The 26402-nt window shown below is 39.0% G+C and overlaps 1 protein-coding gene across 9 annotated transcripts in view; it reads right to left on the reverse strand.

Moving 5' to 3' along the window:
- Positions 1-26402, reverse strand: part of LOC131682538 (lachesin-like) — a 236922-nt gene that overhangs the window by 41842 nt on the left and 168678 nt on the right. For all 9 annotated transcript variants that reach the window (XM_058964092.1, XM_058964095.1, XM_058964091.1 and 6 more), the window contains exons 7-8: positions 12539-12689; positions 12225-12367 (exon numbers count right to left, since the gene is read on the reverse strand). In XM_058964092.1, coding sequence (XP_058820075.1) covers positions 12225-12367; positions 12539-12689 — 294 coding nt within the window. The remainder of the gene's footprint in view (positions 1-12224; positions 12368-12538; positions 12690-26402) is intronic.

A 26402-nucleotide genomic window follows, 5' to 3' on the forward strand; every position in this document is an offset into this window, starting at 1 on the left:
TAATGGAAAAAATTGGACAAAAAGAAAGTTCAAAAGGGGGTCGCTCTAACACTAACTGGCAACTAATAATTTCTAATGAATTCAAATAATTGAATTGAAACGCTAAAAAAATTATATTTGGTTAAGAACCACCTAAACAAGGATTAGAATATACAATTTTAGGAGCTTTGTGGAATTTTAGAAAAATTATTGCGCTTAAGGTGTCGGACTTGCCCCGCGTTCCCCTACCTAGTACACAAAATTTTAGTACGTCAGCACTTAAATATATACTATTAATAGCCACTAACTTGAAATATATTGAAATATTTATTAATTTCAATCCTGCTTAGTGGCTATTCATATAGTTGGTACCACAACAAAAATCAAATGTTCATAAAACCGATCCTGGCCTGCTATAGACCAACTGTAAACGTGATTTATCATCAACTTCCAACTAGTTTCTGAAACGTTATTCTTTTCGGTAACCATATTGAATTTTTGTCTAAACTTTACGCAATCTAAAAAAATCCTTTTAGCAAATGTTTTATGCAAGTTTTCGGTGAGCAAGTTTGTGTTTTATCGACAATAAACTTATTCAAATTTAGATTCCGATTCGAAAAATTGTCTCTAATCCATATTTTGAAGCATCTTTCCAAAAATGAGCTGATAATAATTCAGACAGTTATTTTATTTTACATTGAAGCAATTTGACAACTATGGGATTTTGGCTAAGAGATAAGTTACAAGATCCCTTTCCCACAATTTTCCAAAAGTCCTCATGACGCTTTAAACACGGTTCTCAATGTAGTGATCAGAAAATATTTTTCCAAAACTGTTTTGTAGAATATTTAATTAAATTCGTCAGTATCAATTTTTTTCTATCCAATTAATTTTGGTTTGGGGGAGGGGGGGGGGAGTTACCATCAATTCATTAATCGAGGCTGGAGAAAGCTGTGTTGTCAAGTATGGGACCCCCTCCCCCTACCTGGTCCTAGCCATATGTGCTCATGAATAAAGGTTGTCGCCACCGATGTCTAAGCCAAAGAATGGCGCTTTAAATAGCAGAAATTTTTCCTTAGACATTATCAGGCTGAAATATATAATTGCAGTATAAGGCTAAAATTAAGTTTTCATCCCGAATCACTGTGCAATGGTATATCGGAAGCCTAACAACACGTGAGTTTCTAGTTCTACAGGGTGTTTGGTTCATGGTTAAGAATCTCTCGGGGGGTGATAGACTGCCATATTTGGAGAAAAAAATTGTTCTACACATACCATCAAATCTCAACCGTTACAGAGTTATTGAACTTTTTGTGTAAAAAACTTATTTGTTTTAAAATACCTCTAACTTTAAAAGTATACTTTGTATTTTAAATGTTTCAGTTCCATTCGAACGGTGAGAAAATTTCCTATTGAATGGTGTTCTCATATCTTTCAAGTAATTAGTTTTAATTACCTTTTAGCTGTAAAGTAGTTAAAAGTTAGTGTTTTTGAGGAGGTTTTTGCCAATTTTCTCGAAATAATGAAGTATGATTATAGCAATATCTATTATCCAAAAGTTGGGTTTTTGGACGATTCATAATTTGTTCTTGGACGTCATATTTCTATCTCTTCTCATTTCTTTGTAATTTCATTGCTATACTTTTCCTGTAACCGACTTGCAAGTGCTTAAAAGACTCTAATCTAAAAAATATGCTTTATATCGTTATTTACAAGATTTCATTGGAAAGCTGAGAAAATTTCCTATCAGTGTATGTACAAATATCTTTTAGTTAAGTGTACTAAATGATTTTTTACTAACGAAATAACTCAAAATTTGTGTTTTTGGAGAGTTTTTTGATTATTCTAATTATTAATCAACAAAATTTATCGTTACTATTGTTCATTTGATGCCCCTTAATGTTCTCTATAACTTTTTATTTGACACATTGTCTATATCACTTTTCATTTTGCTGCTATTTAATAGTTAACACAGCATGAGCTCGCCACAAATGTAGTGGGTTCGAAATCGTTATTTTTGCATATGAAACGATGTGATAAAAACGATTTTGCGTCGAAACCAAAAGAGATAATTGAATGGAGTCAAAGAAAGAACTGTAGAACTTGCTGAGATGCATTATTTCCATGATAATAATGGTGAAGTTTATTATTTACTATTTTAAGAAAATTAACGAAAATGCTAATAATAGCACTAACTTTAAACTAATTTACTTTTAAAAGAATACTAAATTCACTTAACTGAAAGGTATTAATACTTTTTCCACTGTAAAATTTTCCTGGCTTTCGAATAAAAAGAAAAAAAGTACAATAAGTGCCATAATTTTTCAATTAGAGCTGGTACTAGTGAAAATGAGATAAAAATATCCATGTTGAATAACCCAAAATCATGAAAATAAGAAAAGGTAAGTGTATCATGTCAAAGAACGAATTAAGCAGCTCACCAAGACTAACAATCTGAATTATTAAAAGGATGAGGTTAACTATTAGGATTTTCAAGAAATGAACGAAAAATCGTTCAAAATTGTTTAATTTTCAATAAATTACTTTGAAAAGGCTACTTAATCTCATTAGCTGAAACATGTGACGGCATCACTCAATGCGAAATTTTCTCACCTTTCGAATGGAACTAAAACATTTAAAATACAAAGTATACTTTTAAAGTTAGAGGTATTTTAAGACAAATAAATTTTCAACACAAAAAGTTCAATAACTCTGTAACGGGTGAGATTTGATGGTATGTGTAGAACAATTTTTTTCTCCAAATATGACAGTCTATCACCCCCCGAGAGATTCTTAACCATGAACCAAACACCCTGTATATGGAGTACAATTAGTGTGGCGTCTAGAGCTACTATTGCAAAGTTATTAGAAACGTAATATAGAATTTCATTACAAGATAAGACTCTCTTTCACTGTATTCAATACAATCTTGTAGAGAATGAGCAATTAAACGGAAGTCCTGGATAAGATTTACTAGCGTAATAGGAGCACAGCTGAAAAGCAACATCTTTCTATTTCTCTACTCTTCCAACTTTACCACCAACATAACAGTTTATTAGGTTACGCGATACTGGGATTCCGTAGCAGATGTAAAGATATGTGTGTGTAGTAATAATTATGTTTCCTTTGTGCTAAAATAAGCCGAACAGCAAGCAACACGTACGCTATCTAGCACGAGAAGATGCAGATATATCTCATAATATAGTACCAGAACGGGTAGCAGCGGAAATAGGCACAGATAAGAACAAAACTGTGATCTAATCAGTCTAATTTTATTCATCACCAGCCTCGAGCTATCAACAGTTGCTTCATCTTTAGATTTCCTAAGAGTTGGAATTAGTTATTGCGGTACACATGGTACCATCAGCTACGAACCTTCCACCATGTACGTAATTAAATTTATAGAAATAGAACTGGAGTGGACATACTCAATAAAATCTCCGACTCAAATCTTTCATCCTGTCACTCACATTTTTTTCTTCAATCTCGAAATCATTCTGCGGCAAGCGAAACGAATCTAAAGTACGCCTCGAGACGTCACAAACCGCAACGATAACTACACTGCAAACTCGGAAAAGTTCCCATCGGAGTTTCCCAACCAATCATTTGGTCAGTAACAGGACGTCGATAAGATGTTATTAAAGTTGAATATTTCTTTTCCCAGACTGTTCGTTATCATACTATCGTCAATTTTGCTTCATTTCTCAACTTTGGCCCAGCCTTTGGGTGGAATAAAAGAAAGATCTCTTCCCACAGCGCCCGGACAGGCAGAGGCCAAAAATCGCAGCCAACAACACGCCTTTCAGCTTGCGTAGGTTCCATCCAACAACTCCCTTCGGGAAATGGTTTTGCATAATAAATTTGAGTAGCTACCAGCCACCGTCTATCGCGTCGTTCATGACAGTTGCCCACTGGGAAGATTCTAGAAGAATCGCCAAAAGCCAAACGCGGTGGGATTCGTTCCATTGCAGATTACCGCTTGTTCGACGTTCGCGTTGCTGAAATATTCATTTTGGATGATATTATGTTTTTCCGAGCGGTAAAAATTAATGTTTTTCCAAATAGAAGCGGTGTCAAGCGGTTGCTTTGCTGTGCAAGCTTCAACATGACTTCAATGTCAAATCATTTTCAAGAAGTGAGAAAAAACTTTTTTTTGTGGTGAGAAAGGGAAACAAAAACCTCTATGTTCTGCTGACATCCTCTTAGGATGGTTGTAAGGGAGCTACATGAATGGGTTTTCGGTGGTGGTTAACATAGTCAAGATACTACTCGAAGCTAGACGAACGCACACATACATCATGGCACGTGAACATTCACAGATAAATAGTGAAAGGTGACTAGGAGGATATTGACTACCGGTTATCGACTGACATGATGAATGTGAGATCGGTCGAAATAGTCAAACAAAACAGGAAAGAGTTTCAAACAAGGGTGCGATGAAAAATTGTAACACAGTCAAAAGTGACAGGTAAAGTAGCAGACGGAATGCTTGCTGATCAATGCTATTCATTGTAACAAATTTAATGGTGTTGAATCTGTCTACAAGGTGTCGAGTATTTTTAAAGCGGTCGTCTTATGTGACAGCAGTTTTTTACCCTTTTCCGGAACAAGTTTTGCAACGTAATACACTGACACTTTTCGGTGTTTCATGTTATTGTTATTAACATTTCAAAGGTTACCAATGGCTTCTACGATACCGGCTGTTCGGTTTATATTAAACCAAAAAAAAACAATGGCATCAGCTTTATTCAAATTCAACCAAAATATTGAATGTTTTATTTTTAGAATGCTTTGAAATATAAATATTTTGAAAAGAATAAAAAACAAAAAAATATTCAAGTAAACTTGCCACAAAGCTCTTTTGATAATTAGTCGGCTATGCTTGGTATTTCTTGTATAGAAATCCTGTAAAGACTATTTTTTTGGTTTTTTTTTAACAAGGCTTCAACAAATAATTCAAGTACCAATACTTTATTATTCAATAATTCAAGTACCAATACTTTATTTAGGACTTTTTGGTGTTATCTAGCGAGGAAAACAGTCAAAATGGTGAGTGAAACGATAGCAAAATATGCGAACCCACAACCTTTGAGACTTCGGCCCTTATGCTATCCGTGGGATATGATGACGTCCCAGAAAGAACATACACTGCTGGTCAATAAAATAGGTGTGAGATAAAAATACATGAAATTTTGAGTTTTCTCTAAAAATATTTTTGTATTCAAATATTTTAATGTTAGGCACAGTCGTAAATATGAAAAAGAACACTTTTATTTGTAAATTAAATGTTATGTTTTATCGTAACTCTTTCTTCTCCATGAAATCCATAAAAGTACCTGGTCAATGAAATAGGTGTATTGTAATCCATTGCATTAAAAATTTTCAAATCCAATGATTTTAAGACTTCAACATTTTTAACAACTAGTAACCTGTGTAAGCTCCCTTATTCAACCAAATTTTATCCATTTGTCTTGGCATTGAGTCATTCAAACGCTGATAAGTTTCCGTTGGTATAGGGTAGCATTTCTTTTAAGCTGCTTCCCACAAACGATCCTTATTTGTGAAATTTCGATCGAATAACTTCTTTTTAATTACATTCCGTAAATTTTCTACGGGATTGATGACAGAAGATTGGCATGGTCCGAAATTATAGTCACTTTATTATCCCGAAATCATTCCTTTACATACTTCGATGTGTGTTTTTGGTCAATATCTTGCTGAAACTGTCATGTAAAAGCACGTTATCTTTGGCATAGGACTGCATGACATCCTTTAGGATGTCCATCCTTTAGCCTTGCATTCGAATCTTGCCATTATAGTGGTGTTGCGAAGAATCGGACCTGCGCCATTCCACGAAAAGCAAGCCCCAAACCTAATTGTTCTCGCCTCCGTGCTTTACCATATTTTGCGTGTGTCGCAGATCAAACTGTTTGTACTTTGGACGTTTAACGTTTCGTTGTGCATCGGAGGAAAACAGGTTTACCTTTGATTCGTCCCTCCGAAGGATATGTCGCCATTTTTTTATTCCTTCTGAACCAGGCCCATTAACGCTGTTGAAAAGCAAATTGCATTTTCCTTCAAAGTCTTTGGCTTCGAAATAGTGGAACCTTTTTAGCAATTCTTTCTGGAAGATTGGCATTATACGGCCTACAGCGAACTGTTCTCGGACCTACCACTTTTACAATTTGTGCTGAATTGGTTTTGGATTACGCGAATAGATCAGATTTAGCTAAAATTGAAATACGATGGTCAGCTACTGTAAATGTTTTCTTGGGTTTTTTGCGTGTTTCCTTTTTTCAAAGGTTTTAAGGCATTTGTAACGAAGGTTTCGGAACGCCGCAGTGTATTCGCGATTTATTTATACGTCTTATCTTCTTGAACAAAATTTCTTAGCAAAACTCGTTCCACTTGAGTACAGCGAGATGCTTGACCCATTCTATAACAAATCTTTGACTTATTCAACATTTAAATACATTTATTAACACGCAGAATTCAAACTTCACCAAATAAAACTTATAATGGAATTATGTAAAATAATAGCACGTTAATATATTTCACACACCTATTATATTGACCACACGAAAAAGCCTGCGGTAGTCTTGTTTTGCATCTTGACAAAGATTGCAAATATAATCAGCGCCAACAACCCACTATTAACTTGACAGATCCCAAGGCTTCTGTGTGCAATAGGTGTGATTGAGACTGCTGCATCTTGGTATGCGTAATTGAGAGAAAAACAAAATAATCTATCACACACCTATTTTATTGGCCAGCAGTGTATGATTATCGCACTGGTGACAGTGATCGTACCCTGCCTGGAAAGCGAGATCACACAACCGTAGTTGCCACCCAACACATTTGATCTATTTAATTTCCCCAATAGATGTGTCTAATTTGCGAACCCGCCGTTCAAATTAAACAAATAATTTATTTATTTGGTTTTTGACGTAATGCCAATGCCTTATTTAAGACATTTTGGTGGTATCCAACGGGGAAAATATATCGAAATGTTGAGTGCAGTGAAAGCAATTATGTGACGTCTGGGACGTCATCATATCCCAGGGATAGCATTGGACCGGAGTCTCAAAGGTTGCGGATTCGAAGCCTACATCTGGGGGAATTTTTTCACATATTTACTCTCGCTTCACTCACCATTTCGATCTGTTTTCCTCGTTGGATACCACCAAAAAGTCAGGACATTCAAACCGTAAATGATGATCAGAGTGATCGAATTGATATTCGTTAAAAAATTTGAATGATATGCCATACAAATTCCAAAGTAAAGGGGTGTAGTGCGTTGGACAAACAGATAATTTACGGGAATAGACGATGTCAATTGATTTCTGGATCATTCGATACAGCTACTAACAAACCACCCTACACAACGCGTAAAAAGACTAGCCACCTCATGAAACAACATAAATTATAATTTATGTTGAGAATATACTCAAACAAAAAGTCACTTCTCCATTCTTTTCAAACTGACTGGCCATTCCGTGGAATGATCACTTTACGTTTACGGCATCGACATCAGACGGGTGGGGGTCGTAGAAAATGAATCTTTCATTATAGTAGTCTTTTCCTGGGCTTTTCAGTGTCCCTTTCCTGACTTTCGCTCTCAATCATGTCATCCCAGTGGGGGAGGGGAGCTGTTTGTATTGTTGTGGTAAAAGGTGAGCAGCTAGAGAAGGCGAGCGTCTGTGCAATGCGGGGGTGCGGGCGTACAAAGTGGGTGAAACGACGCAGATGTCTATTGTGACTGATTGTCGAGTCGTCGCTGTTGTTGGTGGTGGGCATGATTCTGCATACCTTTGTCATCATTATGATGGTTATCATTATCGTCAAGTGTCGGTCGGACGGTTCGTCGAACGTCGGAGGATTATCAACGCTTCTCTGAGTTAATAGTGGTGTTGAAAGGGCGGGTATTTTTTCATCTCGTGTTGTAATGGGCGATGAAATGATTTTTTCCTGTTTTGACGACATCGGGAGGGGGGTTATTCAAACGACTTTGTTGATGTGGAGCTATTTAATGCATAAGGTCGTTAATTAGGTAGCTACTTTCTTTTAATTTACATATTTCCGTCGTTTCCATTTGCAAAGGGCACATTTTTTGGTAGGCATTTATTTATTAAGGCTTTAATCTCGAGGGTCATTCGCCTTTTTGAAAATAATATAGGGTAAGAGGGTTATTTTAACCGCTTTAGGAAGTCATGAAACAAATTTCTGAAAAATACGGTTTGGTTACGTAATCTGGACCATTCAATGGGTTAAGATGTGCGGCCTCATCTTTCGTTTTCGAAATTTAATGTTCAAAATGGTCAAATAAACATATATACTCGGAAAATTTTACAAACCTTGCTGGCGCATTTTTCTAATTTTAGACAACAAAATTTTATTTTAGACCGTAAACTAACCACGTTTTGGACCATCATTTTTCCTTTGAGCCACTGTCGAAAACATATTTTAGACCGACTTTACAACTTATTTTGGACAATCTAAATATTCACATATTTAATTTATTGTGATGAATTCGTACATGATTGACTAAGAAGGGTTTTTTCTGGGAATAAACAGTGAACTTTGTCAAATGCAGAGTAGATATGCAAAGAAATGCCATAGCTAATTGGGAGCATGGCGAAGATATAATGTATTTTAGATATCCCATAAATTACAATTTTAACACATCTGATCCCTTATATCAATTTTGAAACTATTTCTTTTATATTTTATCAGCATATTAACCATATTTGCATTTTTTAAACGTATATACTTCAGAAGTAATAACTCCGTAATGTTGGTTATATCCTTGTCACCTCCTAGTTGTCATGGCTAGTTCAACTGAAATGTGAGAACACGTTTAAAAATTCTCAATTTTATGGCGGTCCATAACTAAAGCTTTTTCGTATTGCAGGGTGGTCCAAAGGAACGATCACACAAAAAGCTTCACTCACTGAACATTCAGGCAGAGTAATTTCATCCACGAAAACAAGGTCAAGAAAACGAGATTGGTGGTTGGAGATGGTTCTTACTTGATTTAATCCGTGGAAAGCCATCCCGTCCAATAGTAAACCGCAAGATTAGTTGTCGAGCATGGTGGGCTAGGGTAAGCGTATCCACTAGACTGGTTCAATTTTTAACTTTTAGCAGGCTTTACTGATTCCTTCTATGGCCCTTAGTAGTTGTGCAAATTTTGGTACCGATCGGTTGTGTCTACGGACCCTCCAAAAATTTAAAAGTTTATATAGAAACTAGTATGGAAAATCGGTTAAAATTAAAAATAAATTCAAAAATCAAAAGTCAAAAATTGAACCAGTCTAGTATCCACGCCAAGAAACTGCCCACACAAGGCTTGGTAGGATGAAATTAACAGGAACAGGATATGTATTTTATAGATTCTTGATAGAGATATATAATATTGCAGTCAAGACATTTTTCTAGATGAATGTAAAAAGCACCGATAAAGTAGCTCTTCATCGACGTGGTATTCTTCGTCCAATCAGCTTCAATGCGTGATGAACTATCCACATCAAACTCACAGGAGACAAATGCGGAAGAAACAGCGATCAAAACTCCTCCGCCGCGATCGTGAATGCTGTTGTTATCGCATCGATCCGCACGATAAACCGAGTAACCTCCCCCGAAGAGCTGCATCGATGTAATACACTCATCAAACCAAGTTTCTGTTACAATGTAAATATCGTGGTCACCGTCAGCTACAGCCAAGTAAACGTTCTCGATTTTCGTCCTTAGCCCTCTGACGTTTTGGTAGTACAACCGTAAACCATCAACGCCAGTCAAGTGTACCGGCATATTGTCCGAACGTAATATACTCGATGGCAAGCTAGAAACCAAAAGGTGCCAGGAAGCGGATTGTCATTTACAACAAAATATTCGCCTGAAAAGGGAAATATTCGCTCGAGGGCTTCCGCATAACAGGCATCCCGGCGGTGGCAGCGCAGCATGAATATTTTGGAGCAAACCCGGCGATGTTGGGGAAGTTATGAGCAGTGTTAAGAGGAATGTTCATGCATTTGGGTATGGAAATGAAATAGAATAAAACGAACATGGAATTAGTTTATGAAGATGTTTTATTTTATACTTGGAATTTTTGAAAACGATCGGTTGAATGGGTGAGTTTTAACGATCCTTTTCGTGCAATGCAATTTGATTCCGTACACCCTTTATTTTATTATTGCCTGGCATATGGTATTAAAATCGTAAATAAGAATTTTAGTTCAGTGTGCTTTGCCTTTTCAGTATTACTATTGTTTAGGACCAGTAATAACGTCGCTTTGTTTTTGATAGCCGTGTATTTGTCGCTTCAAAACTGTAATTTTAATACAATTTAGTAAACTTGTATCTATATTTCATTTTGAGCTTACTATTCAGTAGTCTTTAAATTCTTACGCCTAACACATGTTTGTCCTAATTGAGGAACAAAAAGTGAATTATATTCCTAGAAACATGTTGGGATTAAGTTTGATTTAACATAAAATTAAATGCCATTATAATTTATAATATTGCTACTCCAAATTTCTGTTGCAGTCTTGCTGAGTCACGCCTTCAATCACTCGTTAATGGCAGTTCTCTAGAGACACCGCTATTCTGTAGATTGGCGAGTCAATCGTTGGTGGCGGACAGGGTTGCCGAGTCATCATGCGCGTCAACAGCTATGGTGTATTCAGGCATTCATTCAGTCTCCTGGTGACTGGCCGCCCAAAGACTTCGTATATCCTAATTCGCGCGTTGATAATTTTTATATCGAACTACTAACAACTACCCTTTTTCTTTGATACTTGTGGAGCGCATACGTATCAAAGAAATATTCCTTCCCTTGCCTTTCGCGATCTATGCTCGGACTTGACCGGCACCGGTATTGATCAATAAACATTTTGGGATTACCAGAAGTTGTACATTTTAAGATATTTTGATACTCTCAAGTATCTTCCGACTTCCTGTGCAGTATGCAACTTCAGATAGTCGAGATCGACAACGTAGTAGCAGCTGGCAGTGGTCACACAAGCTCAGCAAGCTCAAGCTATAGCATAATCGCTACAGCATCCACTGTCTTCTCGATCGAACACTATACCCAATTAAGTAACTATATGAGCATTTCAAACGATTTCGTTTACAACGTCATGCACCCTTCACTTTCAAGAAGGATAATAAACGAAAATTTATATTGTTCATATCACCCAGCAATCCAGCCTAATAACATCAGTGACTACGCACCCCGCCACTGCAATCGCATAATTCATTCAACATAGTCCTCCTTTTAGCCTGTAATTTGTTGACAGTTTTAATTACAATTATTAAATCATAAATCCAAATCCCAATATTGTTTACCCTCAACAAACGGCGGCATTGATTGTGCATATAAATTTGTGCATTGTTGCTATTGTTAATTAGCCAGCCACTATAAGGACATGACAGAGTCGAAATGGGACTGCTTCGCCACTTTTACCTACTCCGGTCGGCGGTACACAGACGAACGAAATTTCATTAAGTCTTCCCATCTGGTTTCTGCTGCACTTTCAGACGGGAAGTGTTTCACCATACAAAAGGCCGTTGTGTCGGTATAACTATCCAGATACACACGTAGGAGTGGTGCAAATGTTCAAGGATGCTGCATGCTGTTGTTGAATCGAAGCCAGGAGAAATAGCGTCGTTAAAATCGTTTCAAGCCAACTCTGGCACAGCTCACAGCTGGTTATAAGGATACTATCGTGAAGGGGGTGGAGAGTGGGTCAGACGTACCCAGGAATCTTATTCAACGATGGCTGACGACGTACATTCCCGGCAAGAAGGCAAACAAATTCCTTATGCATACGCTCTTCTGCATTTGTATAATTATTTATTCGACGAAAACAATGGCGCTTTGAAAGCCTTTTGAAAGCTGTTTGTCTGGTGATGAGATTTTCCCTAGCTGTTATTGTCAGCACTCATTATTTATGGTCATACTTGATTTTACCTTCGTTCGTAATTGTTCCGAGAGGGAGAGAGAGAGAGAGTAACCGATGAATACCACAGAGATGTTGCTGATGGAAAAACGCTTGACTCGAGCACCAGGCAACCAATACCTATTGGTTACGAACGATCAACAGTTCAAATAAATTAATTAGGCCTGTTCGACACCCTCATTTTCTATGTCAAAAGGTCAACTCATTCAGAAAGCCACTTAAACGATAGCCAGTCAGGGTTCTACGTTCAACAATGGTAATCAATTGGCTAGACAAGGTACTTACTGTACAATCGTATCGTCCCGTCGGTTTCCCCACGAGGATTCTTGGCTACGCACTTGTAAGTGCCGTAATCGGTCTGCTGAATGTTGAAGATGTTTAGTCGCATGTGCGTTTTGTAGGCAGGCATGCCCACCATCGATTCTGTCCTGAGAATAAAGAATAAAAGTTGAACAGAAACTTGATTATGCTTTCACAATGAATATGGTTTTTATTAAATTCTTATAACTTTACTTTACCTACCAAGACTGTTACTTAGAAAAATCTAGAAAAGTTTTAGATTCTAATCCCTATCACGTATGTACAGTAAAGATATCTACCTGTACTTTCTGGAATCGTGAATCATGTGCCCGTCCTCCCGGGTCCAGTAGTTGAGTGACGTTGGATGCGCCTCGGTAAAACATTCCAGCGTGATATTAAAATTGAGTGGAACTCCTACCAGTTGATGAGGGATCCACAGCATCGGCGGAACTGAAGGAACAAAAGAAAATGTATGTATTACTAACAATGCATCATCACCCAGCTGATGGCGATTAGACGGATCGTACTATGTCACGTTCATCAAATGTATCACATTCACGTTTACGTGCAGCTCGGTACATATATGAAGAGGAAAGTCAGAAGTCACATCAACAATTTGTTTGTCAGCGGCGCACCATATGTCAATTGCTGCTGGCACCGGCTGAGCTCTGGGATGGGTTCATTACTATGCAGCGTGGATGCGCAACAAAGTTGGCTAGTAATCAATTTCGGCAAACAGTTGAATTGAGTCGCAAAAAATTAAACCTACTTGAGGTATGAGTGGCCAAGGTCTACCGATCCAATTTGGTGCCAATGACTAAGCGAACCCAATAAGAGACAGCGAGGAAGTTTCCAAAAATGTGCTCTACAGAGCATCGAAGTAGCATTTGTTGTGGAGAGATGAATTTTTAATGCAATTCACGTATTTTATTACTTCCGAGACTGGGAGATACAGTCGTCGTTTTCCTGTCTACCGGGAGTGGGTACAGGAATGTGTCATCCAGTTTCTGGCTGAACTTGAGTTTTTTTCTTCTTCTGAACGGAGAATAGTGTTTCCCCTCGGCTAGACATGGGAGAATGTACGGCTGGGTGCTGTAAAAACGTGAATGAATAATGTTACTCGTAGATCTTCATTGAGGATATATATTCTGCTATAGCGAATACAGAGCATGTGAGCTGTATTATAGTTCTTCACCTTACAGATTGTTTAGTAAATCAATGTACAGACTTCAATAAGACCTCAAATAAAATGTCAATGTTGGTCAAGTGATTAACTAATTGTATTTTGTATGATATCTGTGGTTAAAAATTGAGATATCATGCGGCCTTTTTTGTAGTTTCAGCACAAATTGATTCTATGGAGCAGCGTGGTTGCTTCTGATTAGTTTGGCTAGAGGAAATTAACTGCGTCTCCTTATTATTTTGTTTGCATCAACAACACTTTTCAACTCATCTTACGAGCAATTAATGCTATATGCCACGTTATTTTTGCAATAGAATTTGTTGACTCGCAACGAGTACATAAATCTAGGCATATCGTCGCTGTTGTGCTATTTTATGACAAACGCCATTTTGGGGTAAACTGAGTTAGATATGCCACATTACTTGTCTAAACAATCTCTACAAAGTGGCGTTTACAGAATTTCGACTTTCTGCATGGTTACTGAGATATAGCGAGAAATTTTTAATTTTTTGCTTCAAATGACTGTGTAGTGGGATTGGCTCAAATTATCTTGATGAGTAAGATGTTTTTATATGTAAAACTTTCTCAGAAACACAATGGCATAATCATTTTCAAAACAAAAATGCGCGAATTGTGAAAAAAATGCAATTTAAATTTTAAACTGGAAATATAGCATATTTGGCAACACTGTAACCAAAAATCACTATTTTTGCTAGATTCCCTGACTTATTTCCTTCAAAATGCATCTCACTGATTGTTTATAGACCAAATGAAGCCAAAGATATGAATAAAAGTTAATAGTTGATGATTTTTTTCTATGGAAAATTTTTCATGCACGATTATGACACGCTATACAAATTTTGTCATCAATACACATCTATGACACGTGTGAGTGCGACTTTTGTTTACATTTATACTAAAAGCTCGCAACATAGTCAACTGATCTTTGTAAAATTTGAGTGTTTAACACAGAATAGACAGAAGCATCAATTGCCTTCCTTGAATTTTTTATACCATTTATAAGTTTCGAGATATTCAATCTCAAACTTTAAAAATCGTTTTTCTCGAAATGTGCAAAATGGCGCTTGTCATAAGATAGCACAACAGCGACGATATACTAAAACTGACATCAGGCATTGAAAAATTATACCTGAAGAACACTTATTTTTAAGGGAGGGAAAGGGTTTCAGGGGAAAAACCCGAGATTTTTTTAGAAACTTGGATGAAATGAATTGATCAAAGCTTTTGTACGTTATAGTGTATCATTTCAATAACATTCTGTAATTTTTTTCATGCAAAAATAAGCGACTAGGCGACACAGTTTTCTGCAGAACTTCTTTTAAAAAAACACGATTTGCGATGTTAGCTGCCATTTAAAAACTACTAAAATTCATTTCAAAGTTTGCATACACATTCTAACACCTACGTTAAAAGGGCGGAATTTTTCGGAAAAATAGCAATTTTTTTAACGTGAGTAAAAAAGCCTCCTAATTGAAAAATTAGCTGGAAAACTCAATGTAAGGGTTAGGTATTTTATACACATAATATGCATGAAAATATTGTAAAAAAACGGTTAGTAGTTTTTGAATGGCAGGTAATATCACAAATCGTGGTTTTTCCAGAAACGTTCTACAAAAAACTTCGTCACCGTGTCGCTTGTCGATATTTTTGTATAGAAACATTACAGAATGTTATTGAAATGATACATTATAATGTACAAAATTCGCTTTACACAAAATTCTAAAAAAAATCGCAAAAAAGTGTTTTTTTACGCTGAAACCCTTACTCCTCCTTTCATAAGTTTTTAATTTGCGTTTCGTCTTAGTTACATCAGTTACTGGTAGACTCATTTGGACAATTCTAAACGGAGTGCAACTCAGGGACCAATCATAAAACAGATGACCCAAAATTTGACACGTTTTGATACTTCCCCCGCGTAGACTTTAGTAGACTTTTTTAAACCCGTTTTAAATTTGCGTTTCGACTTCGTCTCACCAGAATCCGACACTAACTTAATGACAGGACTAAGCAAACGCCGATTGACGGTAGCTTCAAAAAATAAAAACACAGTTTGTGTTTCTGAGCAAACCGCCGATGAGAATTGATGACAACCAAAACTGGTTTGACTTAGCAAGTGAAGGTTGGAGAGAGAATGGGCCAAAATCGAAAACGAAAAAAGCAGTTTTTTCCACACCGAGTGTTAGATCTTCGTAAAAATCAATCAGCTTATGTATAATGTTGTTACAGTACTGCTGATTGATTTTTATGAAGATCTAAAACTCGGTGTGGAAAAAAACTGCTTTTTTCGTTTCTGATTTTTGCCGATTCTCTCTCCAACCTTAATGCAACATGCACTAAAATTAGAAAAAATTAGATAAAAACTTTTTTTTTCTTCATTAAGGAGAAAATAGTTTAAAAACATCTTTGCGCGGGAAAAATAAAAAACCTGTAACTAAATTAGTTAGGCGATTTGCGTTTGGACGTTGTCTCATCAAGTTATAGATGCAATTGGCCTTCATATTTAAAGGAGTAAATCAATTTTTTTAAATTTTGTGAAAATTATCTTATAGTTTTAAAACAAGGGAGTGATTCTGACGGGGAGCTCTTCCAAGAATCTGGCTTTACAGCTTCAGTTGGGCCATCCTCAAAAATTATTGTGTGTACAATTTTTCTGCATAATGTTAGAAAATCCTGACCAAAACTTGCTGTTTTCACGGGTTATTATCGAAAATTCAATTCTCAAATTACTTAACCTTTTTCGGTAAAAAATTGCCAAAAACTTTATACTGTTATTGACAGATGTGCATACATATTTTATGCGGAGAACTCCGTAGTAAAATTGTTTTACTGAATTGATTACTGAACGGAATACAATTCAAATACAATGAAATTTTTTAATCTTTGTCAATCTGCTACATATATAAACCCATAAAGAGGTCTTAATATTTATGATAGATAAAATCAAGTTTTTTTGCTTGCATCAATAGATAGATCAAAGAGCTTTTTTAAGATTCTAACAAACAATATTACCAGAAAACCGATTTTGACCATTTCTATGGCACGTTAGGATCAAAAATTCATACTTAAACTACGTAATTTCCAGAAAACCGCGGAAGAAGCTACGGAAACCAAAAGCTGTACTTCAGTAAATCCGAAATCTTTGTTTCATTGATTTCAACCAGAATTACGAGCTGCACTTTTGTCGACAATTAGGTTGTTATTGTTATTTAATTACGGCTTTAACCTTAATGGGTCATTCGCCGGTCCTTTGGTTATCATTACAGATCATTTTACAGAGTTTTGTACATAGAAACGGACAAAAAGGAAAGGAACACAGTGGTTTATGATGTGTGGAAAAACGCTTTAGTACGCAGCCGCTGCACAGTGGTTGCAATGGTACCAAAACGTGCGTTTAATTAAAGGTGCTCTAGGAGTTGATTTTAGCGATTTGGAGTTTGTTGAAATTAAGAAATTACAGATATTAATCGAAGACGTCAACATTTTTTATTTCAAAACTTAAGAGTTATTAAATAAAGTGCGTTAAAAATACCGCCATTATGACCGTCAAGAAATGTGGAAATATGTGGAAGACATTCCGATTCTATGAGAAAGACAGTGACAAGTACTACACGAAAAAATACTACTCACAACGGGCATCCACCGGCCTGTATATAAAAAATACTTTCTGGCAATGTATGTTTTACAGTTTGTAACAAAATAATTACGACATTTGAAGCATAACTTATTTTAGCGATTGTGTTATTCTATTCTACGAATATTCTAAAAAATCTTTGGAAAAGTCAAAGTACACATATGAATCCAAAACTTTTAGCTCTGTAGTGATCAACTAAAAATGCACAAAAAATTTGGACTGTCCTTACAAGAGTAAAAACCATTACACTGCGCCCTAATCTACCTTAGCTCTTCTTTTTATCCCACCCATTTGAACTCATTAGTTAGAGAAGTATCTGCTATCTCTATTCAACGCATTAGCTCAAATGGTAGGATAAATAAGGGCACGTTGTACTCGACTTTACGCTTCGCTCAAACGCGAGCATTTTACATTTTCCATTTTAAAAGTCTAACTGTACTGTTTCTTATGAACGAAACAAAGCTACTTACTTAAGCGCAATTCAGTCACTCTAAGTCGAGATATCAACGAAATAGTGTGACACCCCGAATTATAAGATGTATAAGGGCTCATCTACCCTACATGCCGTTTTCATGAAACGATTACGTGGCCGGAGTTGCCAATAATTCTTTTGCAAGCATGCATTGAATGATTAAATATTTGAAATTAATCCTCAAAAAGGCAAGCGAAAATTGTGACTTCATAAAGCAACGCTTTTAAGACCCAATGAAACCAAGAACCTCTTTTTGTCGTTTTACTAGTTAGAAAATCGAAAGCCCGAAAACGCTCGATCATTTGTATTTCGAATTACAAGTTCATTGAAACTATGGAACTGTAACTAGCCGAGCCTCTGAGACCCCTTGACTTGTAATATATAGGTGAAAATATTTTTATATAGATTTTCTGACAAGTCGGATCCTAAATAGCAACTCTGACTACATAGTCGTATCGTGAAAATGATACCTAATACTCTATGCTATGGTTCCTATCCATGAAAATACAGTAAACCTTTTTAAACGTCTCTAGTGTACACTTTCCAAGTCCTGTTAATTTATGAATAACTCGTAAGTTTCAGATAACAGAAATTCAAAGCTCACGATTTATATGTGTATTTATTACTCTCAATGAGTTTTTAGAATATTCGACACTGAAAAAAATCGTATTTGTTTTGGTACAAAATGCAAAACATACATTGCCGGAAAGTATTTTTTATATACCGACCGGTGGATGACCGTTGTGAGTAGTATTTTTTCTTGTAGTACTTGTCACTGTCTTTCTCATAGAGTCGAAATGTCTTCCACATATTTCCACATTTCTTAGTAATTGACGTTCAAAATGGCGGTATTTTTAACCCACTTGTTTTTTTTCAATTCGTTTATTTGATAAGGCAGGTTTGCGTTAGCTTAAAGGTGCCAATTTTGTTTTGTTTTACATTTTAAATTACTTAAAACTAGGGGCTTACATATTGATTTTTGAAATTAAACTAAGGCTAATTTATAGCTATACATATACACAAGGGGGTAGTATATTTTCGTAAGATTAGAGGGGTCATTTAGTTTTTATGGCAATATGGTTTGACATTTTTAGCAATGAGATTATTGGAGCAAATAATGTTTAACTAAGGGGGAAAATTTTTACGACTATCTTGAAAGTAGAAATAATTAGAGGGCGTGATTAAATTTTGTAAAGATTCGGAGACATTAATTAGAGTTATTTTATGTGGTAGTAGAGTTGGGCATTTTCAACGAGATCATATAATATAATAGTTAAAACTAGAAAAGGCAAGAAGAGCTAAATGCTTCATGAAGATATTTGGGGGGGGGGGGGGGGAAGGGGTGTTACTTCTGTGTATAAGAGTCAGGGGAAGTAGGGTGGACAAACATGGCAGGGGGAGAACATTATTTCAGTTTCAGACTTCGGGAGATCAACGGATGGATTACAGAATCAGGGTGGTCTTCATCAGGAAGAATCATGTACTGGGACGCCGGGTGGTCGTTCTCGAGATGGCAGGGGTTTCTCCAGACGATTTCGTAGTGCGGCTCAGATGTTGATCGGCTACATTTCGAGTTGTGCGTGTGATGTTCGTGCTTTAGGTCCTGTGTTTGTTGGCTCATTCGACAGGGATGTTTTGTGTCGCCTTGGAGTCGCATCAAACCATCGTGGGTGTATGGTACAGGTGGAAGAGAGCGCTTCTGAGAATGATAAGGAAAAAGGGGCAGTTAAAGTTGGATATTGATGGTTTTTATGAAGGTGTATATAAGGGACATATAGAGGACATCGCGGCTTGCCAACACATCTCGAACCGGGACGTTGGGTGGTCTTCCTCGGGCCCGGAGGGTGTTAATAAGCCGAGACCTGGCGGAACTGTACTCGGTGCACGCCCAGACTATGTGCTCTATATCGTGATAACCGTCGCCACAAGCGCAGATACCACTCTCCACGAGCCCAATACGTCGGAGATGTGCATCCAGCGTGTAATGGTTCGCCATGAGTCGGGACATCACACGAATAAAGTCACGACCCACATCCATCCCCTTGAACCAAGGTTTCGTCGATACCTTAGGGACTATCGAATGTAGCCACCTTCCTAGCTCCCCATTGCTCCACGAGGTTTGCCAACTTTCGAGGGTTCTCTGATGAGTAATACTGAAAAATTCGTGGAAGCAAATTGGTCTTTCAAAAACGTCACCTTCAATGGCACCCACCTTAGCTAAGGAGTCCGCCTTCTCATTGCCAGGAATGGAGCAATGAGAAGGGACCCACACCAAGGTAATCTGGAAAGATTTGTCAGATAAAGCACTCAGTAGCTCCCGTATTTTCTCCAAAAAATACGAGGAATGCTTTCCATGTTTCATCGAGCGAATAGCGTCAATAGAACTCAGACTATCCGAGACGATGAAGTAATGGTCTGCGGGTAATGTGTCAATGACTCCAAGGGTATACTGAATAGCAGCTAGTTCTGCGGCGTAAACTGAAGCAGGGTCACTGAGTTTGTAGGAGACGGTAAACTTTTGATTGAAAATACCGAAGCCAGTGGACCCTTCGAGGTTTGATCCGTCAGTATAAAACATCTTAGAACAGTCGACTTCTCGGAATTTATTATAAAAAATATTTGGAACCACTTGTGGGCGTATATGGTCCGGAATTCCAATAATCTCATCTTTCATGGATGTGTCGAAGAAAACAGTAGATTCAGAAGTATTTATGAAATGCACACGGTTGGGATTGTAAGAAGAAGGATTAATATTTTGCGCCATGTAGTCAAAGTACAGTGACATAAAACGGGTCTGAGAATTGAGCTCAACAAGCCTTTCGAAATTTTCAATCACCAACGGGTTCAAGATATCGCATCGAATGAGCAATCGATATGAGAGTTCCCAAAATCGATTTTTCAGCGGGAGAACGCCCGACAGGACTTCGAGACTCATCGTATGGGTCGACTGCATGCATCCTAAGGCGATACGCAAACAACGATACTGAATTCTTTCGAGTTTGATGAAATGTATGTTCGCGGCGGATCGAAAGCAGAAGCATCCGTATTCCAGTACCGACAGTATCGTTGTTTGATACAACCTAATTAGGTCTCCTGGGTGGGCACCCCACCACGTTCCGGTTATTGTACGAAGAAAGTTGATCCTTTGCTGGCATTTCTGTTTCAGATACCGAATATGGCATCCCCAAGTACCTTTCGAGTCGAACCAGACCCCTAGATATTTTACTGTGAAGACCTGAGCTATAGTTTGACCCATTAATAGAAGCTGTAGTTGTGCTGGTTCACGCTTCCTAGAAAATACAACTAGCTCAGTTTTCTCCGTGGAGAATTCGATACCCAGCTTAATAGCCCATGCAGACAAATTGTCCAAGGTATTCTGTAATGGTCCTTGTAGATCGACAGCTTTGGGTCCCGTAACAGACACCACGCCATTGTCTGCAAGTTGTCTTAACGTGCAGGAATTGTCAAGACATTCATCAATGTCGTTGACGTAGAAATTGTATAACAGGGGGCTTAGACATGAGCCCTGGGGAAGGCCCATGTAGCTAAATCGTGATGTCGATAAGTCACCATGCGAAAAATGCATGTGCTTTTCCGACAACAAGTTTAGTAAAAAGTTGTTTAAAGTCGCTGAAAGACCATGCTGGTGCAGCTTCTCTGAAAGAATGTTGATAGAAACTGAATCAAAAGCCCCCTTTATATCTAGGAACACTGATGCCATCTGCTCTTTGCTAGCATAGGCCATTTGAATTTCAGTTGAGAGCAACGCAAGACAATCGTTCGTCCCTTTGCCTTTGCGAAAGCCAAATTGTGTATCTGACAGTAAGCCATTTGCTTCGACCCAATTGTCGAGGCGGGATAGGATCATTTTCTCGAACAACTTCCGGATACAAGATAGCATTGCGATCGGTTGATACGAATTGTGGTCGGAGGCTGGTTTTCCTGGTTTTTGGATGGCGATGACCTTCACTTGCCTCCAATCGTGTGGGACAATGTTAGCCTCAAGAAACTTATTAAATAAGTTCAACAAGCGTCTCTTGGCAGAGTCTGGCAGATTCTTCAACAAGTTGAATTTGATTCTGTCTGGCCCTGGAGCTTTATTGTTACACGACAAGAGAGCAAGTGAGAACTCCACCATCGAAAAAGGTATTTCGTTCGCGTTATCGTGACGGGACGCGGCGCGGTAGATCTTCTGTGCCGGGGCGGAATCCGGACAAACCTTCTTGGCGAAATCGAATATCCAACGGTTTGAATATTCCACGCTCTCATTAGTACTGTTTCGATTTCGCATACGTCGGGCTGTTCCCCAAAGAGTGCTCATCGATGTTTCTCTCGTTAATCCGTCGACGAACCGGCGCCAATAACCGCGTTTTTTGGCTTTCATCAAACTCTTCATTCGCTTGTCTAACGTCGCGTACTGTCGAAAACTAGCGGGTAACCCGTCGTTCCGGAAGGTCTTAAACGCGGCGGCCTTCTCTGCGTACACGTCTGAGCACTCTTTATCCCACCAGGGATTGGGAGAACGTTTTTGTATGTTCGCGCCGGGTACTGGCTTAGTCTGAGCTTGATTCGCGCTGTCGGGAATCAAGCCAGCCAAAAAGCTGTACTCTTCCTCCGGAGGAAGTTCTTGAGTAGATTCGATGTTGTCGGATATCGCGGCAGCATAGCTCTTCCAATCGATATTTCGTGTGAGGTCATACGAAATATTGATTGTTTCCAATGGCCTTGAGCCGTTATTGATTGAGACTACGATCGGCAGATGGTCGCTACCGTGGGGATCAGGGATTACCTTCCACGCGCATTCTAACTTTAGCGATGTCGAGCAAAGGGATAAATCTAATGCGCTTGGGCGCGCTGGTGGGGGAGGAATCCGTGTCATTTCACCCGTGTTTAGAATTGTCATGTTGAAGTTGTCGCAAATATTGTGAATTAAAGAGGAACGGTTATCATCATAAAGGCAACCCCATTCCGCACCGTGAGAGTTAAAGTCGCCTAAAACTAGTCGCGGTGCAGGCAGGGATTCTATGATGTCATGTAGCCGGCGATGCCCAATCGCGGTGTTGGGGGGAATATATATGGAAGCTATGCAAAGATCTTTGCCTTTGATTGTTACTTGACAAGCGACAACTTCAATACCTGTTATCGAGGGAAGGTTAATTCTGTAGAAGGAATAGCGCTTTTTGATCCCCAAAAGCACTCCTCCATAGGGGGTGTCTCGATCCAGGCGAATAATATTAAAGTCGTGGAAGTTTAGATCTATGTCGGAAGTTAACCAAGTTTCACATAATGCAAATGCATCGCAACTCAAATTATTTATTAAAATTTTGAAGGAATCGATTTTCGGGATGATACTTCTGCAATTCCACTGTAGAACAGTGATCAAATCCGTGACCTCGTTCGATGAGTTAGCCATCGAAGGATACAATCGCTGAAAGGAGGGGCCATTTAGCAGTCAACTGCTTCAAAAATGTTCTTACTGTAGGGAGAAAAGCTAACAACAGACTTTTAATAGGATCAGTTATATTGAAAGTTTTTATTATCCAGTCCACAATGTCCGAGAGTTTGATAATTCCAGTGCCGCGATTATTCTCGAACTGAAACAGAGGAACACTTGGGATTTTTGATGTTCCGGGAAGTGCTGGGAACTCCTTCTCTGAGTTTAATCCTCCGAGACCAGGAGCTAATTGCTTCGGTTTGGTTGCAACACTTCCAATAGATGTGACTTTCTGAGTCCCGTCAAGGGATACCTTCTGGCCTTTACAACGAACTTTAGGAGAGGAAATGTTCCTCCTCTTCCTATAACTTCTAGGCGCCCTAGTAGATGTTCCCTCTTGTGGGTCATCAGCCTCGCCCTCGCTAGGAGGCAAGTGGGCATAGATGTTTGTTGAGGTTGGTGGTGTAGCTTTCTTTAGCATTTCTGCAAACGAACGTTCGGATCGTCCAGCAAGGGAACGTTTTAGTTTATCCCCGCGTAGTTTGTACGCGGGACATGCCGAGATATCATGCAGATTCTCTGCACAGTAAGGACACTTCTCAGCATTCTTACTGCACGAATCATCTAGATGATTCTCCCCGCATTTTCCACAGCGGGCTTTATTGCTACAATGGGTGGCTGTGTGACCCAATTGTTTACACTTTGTGCAATTCATGACCCGCGGCACAAACAGACGCACAGGCAGACGAACCTTGTGCAAGAGGACGTAATTTGGCAAAGCGGTACCAGCGAAGGTCAACCGATAAGAGTTTGATTGGGGGTACGTTTTTGAACCATCCCCCGCAACTACTACTGAGTGCAAACGCTTGCACTCGAGTATTTTCACTGGCTGAAGTAAGCGGTCTCTGAAACGGCCAACCTCGTACTGCAGCAGATCCTCGCATGTCAAACTGTCATCGGTGACAACGCCTTCAGACTGTACTTTCACAGCTGGAATATACACGTGATAGTCCTTCGTAAAGTGCTCGCAGCAAGCAATATCGTTTGCCTGCTTTGAGTTAGTCAGCACGACCCTCAGCCTGTCTGAGCGGACCTTTTTTATTTCGATCACAGCCGAGAACCGTTCCGTCAGGTCTTTTGAAATCTGTAATAGATTCAGCGATTTTGTTTTGGGCCGAAAGAAGACCACAAAGGGACCGGTCGAGAGCTCTGGATATTGTTTGGGTCGGGGGAGAGCCTTAGGAGTCGACTCGATCTCCATTTGGCCATCCGGGGAGGAAGCCATCGACACCGTCAACGCACGGGGTCAGCACCCGCGCAGACGGGAAAAAGCCGTAAATGTATCAAAAAGGTAGACTTCACTTATCTGTATACTTGTTTCCCACGACGCACCAGTCCAGCTTAAATAGCTGGTTATTGTTCAATCCTCGCTTTACGAACAAAAGGTTGAGGAATGTGGCCTAACGGTTAACACACGCACAAAAGAAAATAAAAGTCCAAACCTCGAAGAGGCAGAGAATGGCAAAATAACCTTGAACGCGGATTACTGCACTGTTCTTTTTCCAACAGACCGAAAACAAAACACTTCTATCTCGATCGAGCGATGCGTAGAGACTGATTTTAACCCACTTTATTTAATAACTCTTAAGTTTTGAAATAAAAAATGTTGACGTCTTCGACAAATATCTGTAATTTCAACAACTTCATAGAACATTTGAAGAATTTAAAAAATCTTAGAAAAAATGATTTTTTGGGTGCCTCCCACAAATAACGCGCTTTTTCTCAACACCGTTACATTTTGAAGAGATAGCATGTTCAACAAGTTTTTTCGCAGTAGAATTTTCTATGACTTTGTCATTGACGTCATGCCTCTATCTCGAAAGGTAGTGGAAATAAATTTTCTATCTCACTTTTAGGTGAATTAATTACAATTCAGTGTACATCAAAAGAAGGGGGCTTCTATTCTGAAAAAAGTATTCCTAACACACCAAATCGCTAAAATCAACTCCAAGAGCACCATTAATTAAACGCACATTTTGGTACCATTGCGACCACTGTGCGCTGGCGGGCAAATTCAATAAGTGCTGGTTTTACCCGCCCTACGTGAGGTCGGGATGAAAGTTTGCTGCGACTTCGATGCACTTTCTGCAGTTTTGGGATCAGCTACTGTCCACCTATTGTTGTTTCTTGCAGTGACGGTGAGAACCATTTTGTATATTTGTTCGCCCTGGTCAGCACGTGGGAAGAAGTTGGGGCTTCTGAGATCGTTTCGTCGTGCTAGTGGTCGGAAGGTTGTACCGATGTCGGTCACCGCTTTTGCGCTGAGCGGGTTGGGTAGTGAAGGGGAATCCGTATATGGGTAGGGTGGCTTTGGTAGATCTGAGATTGCCGGATTCAGAGCAGGTGCGATGTTCGGTCGATCGTTTTCAGATACTGGCCGGTGCGAGCTAGCTCCTTGTTAGGCGTGCCACTTCTAAGGATTCGTCAAGCCAGAGGTTGTTTGTTTGTTCAGTGCGGTTGTCCGTTGATGGGACTGGTATAGGCGCACTCAGGACCTCGCTTCTGGCAGTAATATTGGTTAATGTTTATGTTGGTATGGAAGGCATACGCATTTTACTCTGATCGATGTTGTATTTCTTGCATTGTCTAGGTGTCGATTGGAGTGTTTATTTACAAACCGGATTTTCCCTGGCCGTGGTTGTGACAGAGGGAGCCGTGTTGGTTACTGCATCGTAAGGTGTTGACACAGAAAAAAGTTTGCAAGCGGGTGACTGGGTACCAGTTTGTTACGGTGAGGGGTACTTGCCTGGGAAGTCCCCGATTTCCTGGTGCTCGCAGCCGTCGGACTGAGCTGGTACTTCCTTGGACAGTGCGGGTACGAGGACGGGTATGTTTGCTGTGTCGTGTCATATTTTGAAGTAACCGATAGTGTGTTTTTCGTAAACGTCTTCGCCGTGTGGATAATGGTCCCTGGATGAGCCTGAGCGTGGTGCACGGAGGAGCTGTGTTCTATTTAGTCTTCTTTTCTGCATTATCAATCTTATGTTTAGGTGTCTTGCTTAAACTGCGCGGAAGATGTCTGCATCTTTGAGGAAATTGTGTAGAGTTTCCTCTCGGGCTGGATTGTTCGATAGTGCAGATTGAATGGTGCCGATATCGTGCAGTCGTCGTAGATCAGCGAGTTCTACACATTCGCAGATCAGGTGTTCAACTGACAATCTCACGGCAGATTTGACAGATTGATGGAGTTCCACCCGACAAAAGGTGTGCGTGTGTGATTTGCGTATGTCCGAATCTAAGGCGTGATAAGAACCGCTGTTCCAAACGAGGGTTTCGGTCGGTCCATCTTTCGATGCTATCTTTTATCATACGGCAATGGCCGCGGGTGGATTGCCATTGTAAGGCGAAATTAAGCTGCAGTT

The sequence above is a fragment of the Topomyia yanbarensis genome, chromosome 2, assembly GCF_030247195.1.
Source record: "Topomyia yanbarensis strain Yona2022 chromosome 2, ASM3024719v1, whole genome shotgun sequence".
NCBI lineage: Eukaryota > Metazoa > Arthropoda > Insecta > Diptera > Culicidae > Topomyia > Topomyia yanbarensis.